This window comes from Hippichthys cyanospilos, chromosome 14, assembly GCF_059441005.1.
Source record: "Hippichthys cyanospilos isolate Australia breed blue-spotted pipefish chromosome 14, RoL_Hcya_1.0, whole genome shotgun sequence".
Taxonomy (NCBI): Eukaryota; Metazoa; Chordata; class Actinopteri; order Syngnathiformes; family Syngnathidae; genus Hippichthys; species Hippichthys cyanospilos.
In genome coordinates this window covers 1806137-1821655 of record NC_142382.1, presented here as the reverse complement: position 1 = coordinate 1821655, position 15519 = coordinate 1806137, and the positions used below count along the sequence as shown (strand labels likewise).

Genomic DNA, 15519 nt, shown 5'->3' with positions numbered 1-15519 from the left:
AATTTAGCTACGATAACAGCTGCATTACAGTTAGAAATGAGATTACAAGTTACGTTATTATCGTTAGCGTAAACCAGGTTTACGACGGAACACAAAATGAGTGATGAGTATAAGGAACTCGCTAAGCTAACATAACAAGAAACCTAGCATAGCATGCTAACTGAGCAAAACTAGCTACATGCTTCTTGTACGGAAAAAAAATTGGCACTGAAAAGTAATCTGATTACTGCTTTAAAAAATGACTTTGCTACTTTAGTGCTTTAGAAGTCAAAAGTCAAATTGAAAGTTATTTGATTAGCTATAGCATAAACCAGTATACAGTATTTCGTTGGACTTAAAATAAAAGTTTACACAAGAACACAAGATGAGTGACAAGGATGAATAACTCGCTAAGCTAACGTAGCACCGAACCTAGCATAGCATGCGAACTGAACACATAACCGTAGCCACGTGCTACTTAAAAAAAACGTTTGACATAGCTCACAGTGGTACCACTTATTTTGAAAGGTCGTCTGGTTACCATTTTAAAAATTAACTACTTTACTGACTTAATTTCCAAAGCTACTAAATTACTTTATTAGCTTCGAAAGGGGCATTAACCGGGATACATACTGTACTTTGTTGGACGTTAAAAAAAAAAAAGTTTAGACAAGAACACTAAATTAGTGACAGGGATAGCACCAAACCTAGCATAGCATGCTAGGACTTAGCACATAACAGTAGCCACGTGCTACTTGTTTTAAAAAGAAACATTTGACATCACAGTGTTATCAGGTACAGTATTTTGAAAAGTAGTCTAGTTACTTTTTTAAAAAGTAACTTAGCTACTTTACTGTTTTGCATAATTTTCAAGGTTACATAATTACTTTTTGTTTTTTTCAAGTGCATTATCCAGGGTACATACGACACTTTGTCGTGCGACGCTACGTAAAGGTGGACGCGAGACCGCAATATGAATGACGAGGATAAGTAACTCGCTAAGCTAACATAGCACCAAACCTAGCGTAGCATGCTAACTGAGCACACGCGTTTTTGCCAGATTTTCATACCACGGTCAATTTGGTTGCGTTGCGCAGGACCCGACTTTGGAATTCCTGAGGAAGTTCGCCATCGGCCTGGTGTCGGGAACCATCTCGTCCTGCGTCAACATCCCGTGGGACGTGGCCAAGAGTCGCATCCAGGGCCCGCAGCCGGTCCCCGGCCAGATCAAGTACCGCACCTGCTTCCAGACCATGGCGCTGGTTTACCGCGAGGAAGGGTAAGGACAACCGTCGCTCCACGTCGCTCCGTCTGTTTTGTTAGCGATAGCTTGTCGGGCTAGCTGCCAATTTCGTCTCAGTATTTCGATGCGAGTATTAGGACGCAAGCATGCGTGTTGGTATGCTGTCGCTTTTGCGATAAGGTGACAGTGACATACGGGGCGGAAAAATGGGTACTTGACTGAAAGGTTGACACATGGTTATCAAGACTTTGGCATCGACGTACTGGATCAAATATTTTACATAGAGCTATATGGTGATTGACCTCTTGTCAACAGTGTCGCAGTCCAAATAATTGACACGTGGTTGCAACATCGTTATTTTCTGCATGGATGGCACCATCCAAAAATTTGGCACATGGTAACGTCGCAACAAAACTTTTTGTAAACATTGTGGAGTACTGCACTGAAAAGTTGACACGTGGTCAACTTATTCTTGAGAGTAACGATAGATCATGCCGAAACGTTGCCACGTGGTTGCGTCTAATTTGACACGTTGTTATATATTGTAGATGGACTTTTTGTCAATATTGATCTTGACAGAAGGTGTATATGCCCTCAAAGTTGACACATGGTTACCTTCCTAGTGAATATTGAGTGGCAGTGAAGAGAATGGGACCAAAACATTGACGGATGATTATGTCTCAACCAAAGATTTGTCACATGGTTACATGGTGATAGATTTTTTTTGTGGCCATTCCAGACCAGGGCATGATGGACCTAAAAAGTTGACACATGGTTACACATCCAGACCGAAAGGTTGACACATGGTTCCACATCCAGACCAAAAAGTTGATTCATGGTCACAAAGTGATAGACCTTTTTTTTTTTTTTTTTTAATTGGACTGAAAGTTTGACATGTGGTTACATAGCGATTGACCTTTGGTCAACTCCTGGGGATGACCAAAAAATTGTCATGGCTACATCGTCGTTGCCCGTTTTGCAACGTAAACGTTTTGATTCCAGCCCTCACCATCATCAAACCCTTTTTGACAAAATCAGATCAAAAAATTGACACGTGGTCTCAGAATCATGCCCCAATCTCGACCCCCCCCCCCCCCCCCCCCCCCCCTTTCGAGCTACCACATCTAGTAACACAACACAGTCGCTGCTAATTAGTGGTCCCCGTGGGGGACGTCGTTAAGCGCACCCTAACGAGCCGCGCCTCGCTCCTCGGGTCAATCTAATCAGACACGGGGCCAAGGGAGGAAGTGGCTCCAGCCTTATTAACGCCATCGGGGGGGGGGGCAGTGAAGGGGCGCGCCGGGTTGCGGGTCACCTTGAATGCATTAAGGGGCAGGTCGGAACGTCGCGGCGGCGAAGTGGTCCCCGCCGAGTCGCACCATCTTGACTGTCCCCTCAGAGAAGGAACACCCCCTCGATGGAACAGTTTTTAAGCCACGCGCCCCCTCCCGCATCCCAATAGAGTTGATGCACCCCCTCCCTTGCACAAACTCCAGCTAATTCATTCTCACCCAAACATTTTTCAAGCTAAGCACCCACTTCAACATCCCTCTAGAGATGGCGCACCCCCAAATAGATCGGAGCCACGCCCCCCCTTCAAAATCACAGTCGCGTTGGTGCGCCGCCAGGTAGATTTGCCTTTCCCGTTTTTTGTGGTATGAGGGTGCACCGATCAGTTTTTCCCCAAAATATCAAACAAATTAAACAACATCCAAATTGACAGTGCGCCCGCAGCTCAATTAGTGTTCCTCGAGACATTTATGGACGCTGTTTCAGAACTTGATTGGTGCACCCCCGGCTAGGTTAGCTTTCGCCATTTTTTTTTTTTTATATGCCATTCAGCGTCCAAACGGCGCTCGGTACACCCATATTTTTCCTCAAATGTCCTCGTGGAGCCACGCATACCCTGGCACACCCCCACAAAGTCCCTCAGCATCCCAAAAGACACGGTGCACCCCCAGCTAAATTAGAGCTTCTAAAAACCTTTATTGACTCACCCCCTTTAAATTCCAAAGAAAAATGAAATTCATGGATCTTTCTCATTCGAAAAAGACGCACCGGTCTCTTCCCCTGCACACCCGGGAAAAAAATGCATCGTATTGGTGCTGAAATGATCTGTATGACCATATATGGGTATGACGGTATGCTGTTGTTTTTCCATAGGTACTTGGCACTCTACAAGGGTTTGGTGCCAAAGATAATGCGACTTGGGCCAGGTATTTATTTCTATTTTTTTTCTGCTTTTAGCTTTGTTAGCTAACGTCGACGTTGAACTTGTGTTGACCGCAGGTGGCGCCGTAATGCTGCTTGTGTACGAGTACGTGTCGGGTTGGCTCCAGAGGAACTGGTAGAGACGCCAACGCCAAAAAAACAAAAAAAATTCAAGTGCCTTTTGGGAGATATTGCCCAACAATGAAAAGGTATTTTCTTTTATGAAGTCTTTTCAATATGCAGTTTTTTTTAGCCCTATTTCCCTTTTACCTCTTTTTGTTTTGTTTTATACCCAAATCACCTTAGCTGATGCCAAAAAGTATTTTTTTGACCATTGTCTTTCAAAGGAGATATGTTCAACGTCATCTTCATTCGTCAACGGAAAGAGCCATAGTATATGCTATGTAAATATCAATATTTGCAATGTGAATCATACCATATACGGGCGTGCCCTTGAGTTATGACCCGTTAAAAAAAAAAAAAAAATCACTTAGCTGCCTTTTGGATTCCACTAGTGTCTATTTGTGCACATTTTTACCATATATATATATATATATAATATATATATATATGGATACACAAATGTAGATGGGAGAGCACATTAGCTTATATGGCTGTTGCATGAACTTTTTTTTTATGAAGTTCCAATTATGAATTGGTTCATTTGTATTGTTTTGTTTTTCTTTTAATGAAACTGATATGTGACTGCATCTATTGCCAAAGAATTTTAAATAAATAAATCAATAAAAATTCACTTGGGTGTATTGGGAGCACTTTTTGTTCACACTGTTGCATGTTTTGCATGTTTGGTTTTTTTTATGGGGAAGGTGGTGGCGTTAATCAGCTTTTTTTTTTTTTCTCTCGACGAGGTTCGGTCGAGTACTGATACCAAGTATCGAATTCAAGGTTTTTCAACTCGATACGTCCATGGATGCTCTTTTTGATCAGTTGAAAATCGTCACTAATGACAAAGCACATCCATATAAAGTTAACTGTTAACTTGATTAATGTTCAATTTGATTTGCTCTTAGTTTGAAAAGAAAATGTACTTCTGCTGATGATCTGCTGAGATCTGCTGATGTACACATAAGGGATTAAAAATTTAAGATAAAAAAAAAAAAAATACTATCCGTTTTATGTTCTGCCAAATATGAGAATCAGCCTCAGGCTTAGAAAAAAAAAAAATCACGAGTGAGACAATTATCATCACAAAGCAACTGCAAACAAGTATCAGCTAATAGCAGGGAATTAACATTTTTCAGGTCAATTTATGAATGGATGAGACTGCACCCGTCGTGAAAAGCTCCGTACATTTTTTTTAACTGTCATCTTGCCACCACCATTATATTTATTATTATATCATTTATTTACTGATATTTCATACTTCCGACTGACGTTGTTTATTCCTTCCCCGGGCGACCTTTCGTCCCACGGTAAATCTCACACCTTTCTTTGGCCACGCCTCATCCGCCGTCTCCATAATATTTCACTCTGTCGCCTTGACAGGCTTTGACACGACTTCTTTTAACCATTAATATTATTCATGTGCGCAGCGTAGTTGGGCAAATACCTGGCGCCGAGCGGGCGGGCGGGCGGGCATTTCGGAGCCGTCGCTTCCAATTCGGATCCCTGGAATCGGTTGTTACGGTAACGAAGTACCCGCTTTGCATTTGGACGGTTTTCCATTTTTTGGAAAATGACGTCCAAGGATTTGAAGGAATTTCTGGCGAGTAATGGCCGTTTTCTCATAATACATGACAACAATCTCCCATCTTTGATTGTAAGTCTCTCGGCGAGACAAAAGCAAGCCTCATATGTGTTGATGTTGTCAATTGCCCCCCCCCCCCCCCCGACCCCACACACACCCTTTTTTTTCCTGTCCACTGGACACAAGCAGGTGGGCGCTCGCGCTACGGTCACGTCCCCTGTGATGCGGTTCACGTATGGTCAAAAGAAACATGACGACCCCCCCTCCCCCGACCCCCCCCCCCCCCCCCCCCCCCCCTTCTCCCAGGCCCCGAGCAACGGTCCGTGACCGCCGCATGCGGGGAAGAGCGCTTTCCTAGTCAAATCTCACTGTTGACACGGCGCCCGCCGCCAGCCGGCTGTTTATGCCGCAACACAAATCTGTCCGCCCACCTCGCCAGGTAAAGTCAGCAACAGGTGAGCCTGTTTTGTTTTTTTTTCCCTCCCGAAAGTATTTATCGCCTCCCTCCCCCACTTCCTGTTTCGACAAGCCATGTCAGTTTATTTATGAGACTTGACGCCTCCGCTTAAGTGTCCTCCAAAGTGTTTTTGTCATTGTTGAATTCGTAAATTAAATAATTAAATCAATAATTTAAATAATAATAAAAACACATAAAAAATAATACATTAAATCACTAAATAAATAAATAGAATAAAATTAAAATATTAACACGAAAAATAAAATGTGTATTTATAATATATATATATATATATATATATATATATATATATATATAATATATTTTTTTTTTGTGTGTGTTAATATTTTTTATTTAATATTGGATTAAATATGGGATAAATTAAGACTGTTTTGTCATAAGACTGTTTTACAATGTCTTAAGAACAATTACGATCTGGAATGAAGCGTCGTGAGACGGTAATTTCTATTTTACTGATTAAATTACGATAAACAAAAACCATGAAACAACAAAGCACTTTGGAAAATGTTTTTTCCACAAACACTCATTTAAAATAAAATTGTAAGCCCATAGTTGACTTTAAAAGTGTTTTCGTGTAGTTTTTAATCAGGTGTGTATTTCATTATTCTTAAAACAACGTTTCCTGTCCTTGATTGAATTTTTTCCGGCATAATAAAACGGCAAAATTCCAAAAGTTTGTAACAACCAAACCATTTAATAAGATACATTCAATTTCCTTGTGCAACATCGAGTGTCAGTTGTCAAAGTCGGCAACAATGCGCCAATTGGAAGTCCTTTTTTTTTCTTTTTTGTGGCTAATTGCACTTCATTCTACGTACCTTTTTAATTCTAATAAATAATAATAGACACATTTTTTTCTCCCCAAGTAGTGTGGGAAAACAATGCTCCGTAATACAGTGATTCCCAACCAGTGTGCCCTGTGAAATAATTTCCCTTTATTGGTCCAAAATTATTGAAAAAAATGTCAGCTATCTATGCCAGTGACGTATACTGACAAGTTGGCCGAATGCACAGTCATGAAAATACAATGATTTGTTCAAGAAAACCGTAGACCAGGGGTGCCAAACATGCAGCCCGTGGGCCAAAACCAGACAGCGAAGGCATTTCAATTTCCGTTTGATATGAAATGCCTTTGATCAAAGTATATGACTGTAAAATATGTGCCTTGGCTCAAAAGTTGGGAATCACTGTCGCAATACGTAGAAAATCATACAAAAGTAGAAAATACAATTATTCAGAAGCACCCTGAACGCAACAGTCCCAATTGGAGTGTCGAAGATCTACGCATGTGCGTGGAATGCAGCATTCCGTCCACCTGTCGCGGGGTATTCCGTGGTGCGTTCGCAGCCGCATTGAAAGTTCGACAATGACACCCTCTTCCCCTCCTTCCCCCAAAAAAGGCAAAAAAAAAACAATTCCTGTAGTCCTTCATTTAAGGGAAATAGTCATGGCCGATGTCACAGCTGCCACTGGCCGGCGGCGGCTGCGGCAGCGGCGGCGGCCATGTGCGTGCGGTCGCATAGGCCGACGTGGTGCCGTTGGACCCCGTGGAGGCTGACGCTCGGGTGGTGGGCCGCCTGGAGCCCGGGATGTTGGGTGCTGTGGCACAGCTGTTCGCTGTGGGCAAGCCACTCGGCGTCTGTTCAAAAAAACAAAAAAACTTTAAAAAACGACGTCAAAGAAACGCAACACCAGACACAAAACGGCTGCTATGCTAGTCGAGCTAACTCTCGGTTCGTACGGAGAGATTTTAAAATATTCGGCAGTCTTCTGAACGTTAAAACACCTCATACACGTTTAAGAAATAACAATAAAGGGCGTGATTTCAACTCCACACACGCGAAAAGTTTATTAAATATGAATAAATATTAAATATCGCACAACTCTCGCGAAACCTCTCGAGATTAAACGTGACTTGGACTTGTAAACAAACATGGCGGACGATGAGGATCTGATCGACGTTCGATTCATTTTGTACTCGGCAAAAATAATAACCAGCTTTACACAATTACTGCGATTTAAAAAAAAAAGTACTGAAATTAGATTCAGCCCACTTTGTAACTGGCCACAGTCATTGGAAACACCTGCGCGCTTATAATCAGATCCGTATGAAAAATGTCATTTTTACATTTGCCAGCGGTTATTTTTGCATTCGGTTCTCACAGCAACGTACAACTGAGAAACATGTCACCGAGGGGCTGTTCGTCGTCTTTCGGGGTGAGTACAACAAGTGAAACGCTTGGTCAGATTAAATTAGATTTGTGGTGCTAAAATGGCTACTTTCGTCATACTACGGGTAATTAAATGCTAAAATAATTGATTACTTCATGTATGTACGCACTAAAGTAATTGGCTTTAGCTGAACATTTGGAAGGAAAAAACGGAAGAAAGATGCTTAGAATTAAATGTCTGGACTCTTAAAAAAAACAAACAAATATGTATGTGTTAATAAATTAATCAAAAATAATAATCAATTAACATAGCCCTTTCGTCTTTCTATTTTTCTGTATGGACCCCAAAGGATAAACGAAAACGAGTTTTGATTCATTCTAAGATCATATTTTTTGAAGCAATTACTTTGGAATCATTCGTGTAATTTTTTTCACATTTGACACGAGTCGAGGAAATTTATTTTGAAAATTTCTCAGTCACTACAGCATTGTGAAGCATAACGAAGGTTATAGTTGAGCTGTAAATAGTTCATTTGCATCTTCGCAGAAATAGAAACTTTCTAAAGTATCTCATTGGTAACAAATATTTTTTAAGGATCACATGGGTTTCTTAAAAATGGACTGTGGGCTTATAAACTCCATTTTTAAGCGGTTATTCTGAATCATATTTTCGCATTGGACTGAGCAGAAAGCGGATGAAACCATTTTGCTTTTAAAAATGTAATATCTTTCGCCAAAACAACATTATAAAGAATAAAGATTACTAGTTAAGTTGTAGCTTGCATAATTGCAATAATTAATAAAGTTTCTTAAATTTATAGGTACAGCAAATACATTTTTAGGATATGTCGTGGACCTCACATGACCCCCGAGCCATAGTTTGGACGTCGCTAATGCAACGTTTTATGCACTGTGGTTGCACCCATTTTTTTTTTTTTTTTTTTTTTTTTGGGGGGGGGGGGTGAAATATGATAAAGAATGAAAGAGCTGTGTGGCAGGACCAGACTTGTTAAAAAAGCGTGAGGCCCATGTTTTTTGGGGTGGTGGGGGGGGGGGGGGGGTGAGGTGGGCCCAGCATCATTTATTCATCAAATGCACCCCCCCCCCCCATCCTGACAGTGTACAATTTGATTAAAAATGTGCGTGTGACAAATGATAAGTTGAATGTTTGTTTGCGCCCGTGGCTGCGGGATGTCAAAATTGTGACTGATGACGTTTGCAAAGCACGCGTGGCGACGCTTTTGGATTCAAATGAGGCTGACGCGAGCCAAGTAAATATTGGGGGAAAAAAATCTTTCATTAATTGCTTGACACTTTGATGGGGTTCAGTCACGCCAACGCGGATCCTATATGCCGTCATTTAGCGTCTAGTGTATTGATTTTTTTATTTTAATCAAATGATATTTTGATGTCGATATCAAACTCCGCCTTGTGCTGGTCCATTCAAATTTGACAGTCTTTTTTTTACACGTTTTAGTCATATTTTGTCAAATGGATTCAATTATCAAAAATTGTAACATTTTTCATGTTGAATTGATCAACATTTTAAAATATTCTGATTAGAATTTGGTGATGTTTAATTCCGCTTTTTGTTCTTTTTTTGTTTCAAGTTTCATCTTCACTTATTTTTTTCTTTGATTTATTTTGGTTCCTCCCCATCATTTTATTCCAGTTACACATTTGATAGGATTATATTAGAATTGATTTGTCTACTTTTATTCATCCGCGCAATGGCCAAATGGTTTCATATTATTTGAAGTCACTCTTACATTATTTTGAATGCTAATTTGTATACATTAAAATTAAAAACAACTACAATTAAAAACATTTCCCTGAAGGCGCTGGAATTTCATTATGAAATGGCGTTAATGAAAATTTCTAGAAACACTGCTGATATATATTTTACCATACATTTTTATATGAACGAAATAGGAATGAAAACTTAATAAAAATAACGTTGAATGAAAAAGCGTACTGCTTGTTTTGATGGAATAACTGCTGGTAATACAGCGGAGGTTGAACACTTAAAACACTTCTTTTGTACTGTAATAACAGTCATTATTATTATTATTATTCATCGTGTCAAAGAAAAGACACGTGTGCTGTGTTTGTGTGTGTTTGCGCGCGAGTGATTTAGTGTGTGTTGCGATACACAACACGCGAAATCACACGATGCCAATCAAACTGTCTGATTTGATTACAGTTCATATTTGCCCGCATGAAACCCGTCTAAGGCAATTGCGAAATCTGGAAAATCCATGTGTGTGTAATTATATATATATATATATATATATATATATATATATATATATATATATATATATATATATATATATAGTATGTGTGTTATTTGGAATTATTATTATTTCGACTTGGGCTACTTTGTTCGTTTTAGTTAATCTAAAAAAATATCGTTTTATTACAGATGCAAATCAAAATATCGTATTTAGCAGTCTATGCGTTTTATAAAAAAAAGGATATATTTATAAAGCTATTTTTTTCAACGTGGTCAGCAGGCACAATTTTCAGAAAATAAACATTAACAGTTAACATTAAGAGTTTAGTGTTGAAAAGGCAAATAAGATAAAAGATAGTGAATTGCACGTGAGAGCTGCATGCGCAATATATTATTTTTGTAAGATCTGAAATATTTGTATTTAATTGTTGTTGATGTTTTGCTGTATGGTTTAAATGGAAATTATTCCTGATTTGCGATCATAAATCAACTGTCTACTTTGGTGGGAAATCACACATGTGACGTCACCAGCTCGTCCATAGCAGTCCTTTTTTTTTTCTTGTCGAATCTGCGCCCATTATCAATCATCCTTACGGTTTAAATTCTTCAAAGAGAGGCCGTCAGTTTTTATTATAATTTTCTGCATAATCCCAACTTGTCCTCTCGAATTTGAAAATAGTTGCAAGTATTTTCGCAAAGCTTCCCGTCACACATCTGCTCCTCGTTTGCACGCGCAAATTTATCTTCCTCCGGGAGCCTTCCCCGGGCTGCTCCTGGTTGCCAAGCCGGGAAAGTGAGCCCGACAGCGGCTTGACGACGCTCGCCTCCCCGGCCTCCTTAGAAAACCCCCACCCCCCCAAAAAAATGAAAATAGAACGCATATATATATATATATATATATATATATATATATATATATATATATATATATATATATATATATATATATAATCAGCGGGCGTTTTTTTTTACATATACTCCGAGAAGAAGAAAAAAGTAGCGTAGAGACGTTTCAAGGCACGCAGGCGTCCATCTTACTTTGCTGCTCCGTGATGGAGCGGATGCCCAGAATGTCCGTGACCGAGTGCGACGAGGGCCATATCCGGTGCATGGCCACGTGAGCGGGCAGCGCCGGCACGCCGGGCGGCGCGGCCTGCACCTTGGAGCCCGGGTAGGAGTACAGGTGGTTGTAGGGCAGCGCGGCGGGCTGCGGCGAGTGCACCGGGTGGGCGTGCGGCGGGTGCGCGTGCGCGTGCGCCTGCGGCTTGGCCGCCTCGTACAGGGGCCCCTGCTGCTGGGCCAGGCCGCCGATCTTGTTGCGCAGGATGCGGCTGATGGAGCTGACCGAGGGCAGGTTGAACTTGTCGCACACGCCGTCGGCCAGCAGCCGGTCGCGGATCTCCCAGGCGAAGATGCCCGGGTCGCGCTGCTTGTACGTCCGTATGTGCTTGACCACGGTGGGCGTGGTGACGCGCGGCTTGCTGCCGCCGATGGCGCCGGGCAGGATGGAGCCCGTCTCGTTGTAGCGCGCCAGGATCTTGCTGACGCAGCCGTGCGACACGCGCAGCTGGCGGCTGATGTCGCACGGCCGGATGCCCAGCTGCGCCAGCTCCACGATGCGCAGGCGGATGGCGTTGGGCAGCGGGCGCCCGTTCACGAACACGCCGCCCAGCTGGTTCACCTCGCCGAAGGCCGGTTCTGCCGAAGTCGGAGCCGTTAGTCGCGGGGACCCCGCGCACGCTACGCCTTCCTTTTCCGATTAAGAGCAAATTCCTTGGAAAATGCTGCGGCTCGATGAATGATGCCGCTCGAAAAACGGTTGGCATGTATATCTCCTATATGTCTCTTGCAGCGGGTCTCAAGAGGACCTTTGGAGCTGCTTTCAACATGTTTTCAACATGAACAATGCTCTCGAAAAACGGCTGAGCAGGCCCAATATTTGGCTGAATTTGGGCCAACTCCCTGTTGTTTTTTTTGTTCGTTTTTTTGAGGGGGGGCACAAAACAATCCCAAAATATGTCAAGAAAAACGTGTGTCACTCATAATGCTCGAACACGCACTCTACACCCTTGGGTCAAAAATAACCCAATGATGTATTGTTGTGCAATTCAACAATTCGAACATGCACTCTACTCCCTTGGGCCTAAAATAACCCAATGATGTATTGTTGTGCAATTCAACAATTCAAACATGCTTCATGTTCCGATTCATTTGCTCTTAATTTGAAAATAAAATATATTATGCCTGTCACAGCAATAAAAGGCATTAAATTCAACATATCCTGATGATATTGTTCGGTTTTTTTTCATCTAAAAATGCTTTGTGCTAGTTCGAGAGTACTTGGCTGAAAAAAAAATTCAAAGGTTGAACCACTGCATTAATAAATCATTCAAAAACTCAAGTGAATGAAACTAAACTCTTGCCTCCATCATGCTGAGACCCGAGCGCATCACTAATAAATGTGTTCTTCTTCCTACAGACGGACGTGTGTGCACGTTAATGCGGAGACTGAAATGTGAGTTCACATCGCTTGCGTCAATGCTGAAAAGCTCCTCAATTTGTCAAATCATGCTGAGACAACAGCGCAGCGCATAGCAAACACCGCACAGCATATCAAACGTATTATGTCACGTGATTGCATCGTTACGCTTCAGTTGCATGCATCATGCTGAGACTCGAATGCATCATCGCTCCAAAAAGAAAATATTGGATGTCTGATCCACAACATGGTCCCGTGACTCAAATATATCAGTGTGTGTGTGTGTGTGTGTGTGTGTGTTTTCACAGGTACGCTGAGCAAATGGAAATGCTGAAACTCAAGTGCAGCAAATATTGCTATGAAGTGATTTGGAAAACGAATGAATGCTCCAGATGCTTACACCTCATGCTGAGAGTCGGTCAAAGGTAAGTTCGATTGTGGTTCTGCTCAAACTCAAGTCAGTCAAACAGTAGTGCAAACTTTCATTTACACTTCAGTACGTCATGCTGAGTCATAACTGTATATGCAACATGAAAAAAAATCATGCCGAAACAAGCACACCAAAATCGAAAATATGTTGTCATTCCATGCATGATGCTGAGACTCAGTTGTGTGTGTGTATATATATATATATATATATATATATATATATAAGGTATAATCATGTTTACGCATCATACTCTGACTGAATGGTACCAAACTGTCCAAAAACCTTTGCGTTCATTTCAATGCAGGCTAGATTGTTTTATAGTCTTACGTGCAAGCGTTTTTAGGCATCATGCGGAGACCTGAGTGTAAAAAAAAAAAAGGACCAAACGTGTTGAGATTAAAGTGTAGAAAAAAGGCCAAGGTAAATATGGATATGCATGCATCTCGCATAATGCTGATGGACTAAACACGTGTGAGTCATTTTGATAGCATGCGCAATGCTGAGACTCAAACGACATCATGATTAATTATGTATTTTCACGGTCAATGCTGAGATTTGGGTGTGTCTAAAGCGAGATACATTTGTGATTTATGTGTGTGTGTGTGTGTGTGTGTGTGTGGTTGCATAATACTGAGATTTGAGTACAGAAATAGATTAATTTCAATGCGTTTGAATTTACGGCGTTAATTATATTACTGCAAATAATGCTGGAACACAAGCGTGTTTAATATCCAGATTTATTGATTTAAATAGATGCTACACTTATCTAGCAGCATCCTCATGCCGAGACTCAAGTGTGAAATTAATGTTATGAATCAATTTTAATGTATATGCAGCATGCATGCTGAGAATTGCTCGATTTCATATAACAATGCTGAGATATTCGCTACATTTGGATGAAAGTGTCTCACGCATGCTGAAACTTGCTCCTTATTAGAACGACTTTCGATGCAAATGTTCGCTACGTGTATATTAATTTTGCTAAATGTGCATCATGCATGCTGAGACTTGTCCTTCATTATACACGCTTTATTTAGCAAATTCAGAGATATTCGCCGAGTAGAATAATTTTGAGGAAAAAAAGTGCGTCACGCACGCCTAGACTTGCTCTTCATTGACGAACTTTACGGATAATAATAATGCTGAAATTAGAGTAAAGTTCCAAATTGATGAATTTTGATAAAAGTGCTGAGATCTATTCTCTTCATTGTGGATCGATTATTTTTGATAAAGGTGCATCGTGCATGCTGAGATTTTCCTCTTCATTTATGTATAATAATACTGAAATTCGAGCTTGTATACAATAAGGTCCCGATAGATTAATTAGAATAAAAAGTGCATGATGCATGCTGAGATTTGCTCTTCATCGTGGAACTTTTACATGCCGAAAACCGAGTGCAAACGCAAAGGTTCAAAAGATGAATTTCCTGCATCTCTCTTTGCTCAACGGACGTCTCGTTCCTCGATCACAGCGAAATAAGCAAAACATCAGACCGAAGCCATCAAATTGACTGTATAGGCGTCATTCGAAGTTGTTTTTCAGGTTTTTTTCCCCCCCAAGTCTGCACGGCTAGTAAGAATTCCATCACGTCATGACAATAAACACTCGAAATCTAATGGGCAGTTTTTTACGCAATGAAACACGAGCGGTGTTTTCGAGTTAGCTGCCCCCCCCCCCCCCACACACACACACATTGTTTTTTGTTTTTGTTTTGTTTTTGAATACACGGAGCAAATCACTCACCCATGACGGCGTTGAAGCCGCAAAGCAGCAACGCGGCGGCTGCTTGCTGCTGCTTCTCGCTGCTACCGCGCGGCTCCCGCTCGGCGTCCAGCCTGACCCGCAAAAAAGGAGCCGATCCCTCCTCCTCCTCCCCCCCACCCCACCTCGCCCCCCCCAGCCCCGCTATCTCCCGTCCCCTGATCACGAGCACCGGAGGCGAGGCGCGGCGAGGCGAAGCTCGGACGCGTTTGACCAAGACGAGCCGACTGTTTTACATTTCAATGGGCTGCGCGGCCAGGGGGCGGGACGCGAGGCGGCGTCGGCGCCCTCTGATTGGCTGGAGGCTAGGAAGGCGCGCGGCGATTGGGCGAAGGGTTTGAGGCGACGCTTGACCCGCCCCACTCCCCCGACTGCGCGTAAGCGCCAATGTGTTTGTTATTGGGACAGATAGTACGCCAGTGCCCCCCCCCCAAAAAAAAAAAAAAACACTTCTAAAAGGCTAAAATTGTCACTCCACCGTCAGAAAACAATCTTAACATTGTTTTGTACGCTCGCGTGATATCTGCGTTTTATATATAATATATATATATATATATATATATATATATATATATATATATATATATATATATATATATATATATATATATATACATATATAAAAAGTGTATTTCACATGCAACACGCACGCGTCGCCTGGCGTTGTTTTAGTTCAACAAGTAAACAAAATAAACAAAAACGTTTTTTGTTTTTTTCATTTTTATTTCCATTTTTTTCTATACGAATGATTCAGAACCAAGCTTGTAATGAGCACCCAATGGTCGTGTTCTTAAATACCACATGGTCATTTTTGAGTGGAGA

General features: G+C 41.5%; 2 protein-coding genes across 2 annotated transcripts in view; one reads left to right on the top strand and one right to left on the bottom strand.

The window, feature by feature from the left end:
- The window catches only part of slc25a21 (solute carrier family 25 member 21), a 75440-nt gene extending 71253 nt beyond the window's left edge, over positions 1-4187 (top strand). Inside the window, exons 9-11 of the mRNA XM_088433028.1 lie at positions 1077-1258; positions 3386-3438; positions 3512-4187. Coding sequence (XP_088289154.1) covers positions 1077-1258; positions 3386-3438; positions 3512-3573 — 297 coding nt within the window. The 3' untranslated portion in view covers positions 3574-4187. The remainder of the gene's footprint in view (positions 1-1076; positions 1259-3385; positions 3439-3511) is intronic.
- Positions 4188-6293: 2106 nt separating this feature from the next.
- Positions 6294-14821, bottom strand: pax9 (paired box 9). Its single transcript, XM_088433509.1, has 3 exons — positions 14680-14821; positions 11065-11724; positions 6294-7258 (listed from the first exon to the last, which is right to left on the bottom strand). Exons 1-3 carry the CDS (start codon positions 14681-14683, stop codon positions 7077-7079), a joined length of 846 nt encoding a protein of 281 aa, XP_088289635.1. The 5' UTR covers positions 14684-14821; the 3' UTR covers positions 6294-7076.
- Positions 14822-15519: the final 698 nt, after the last annotated feature.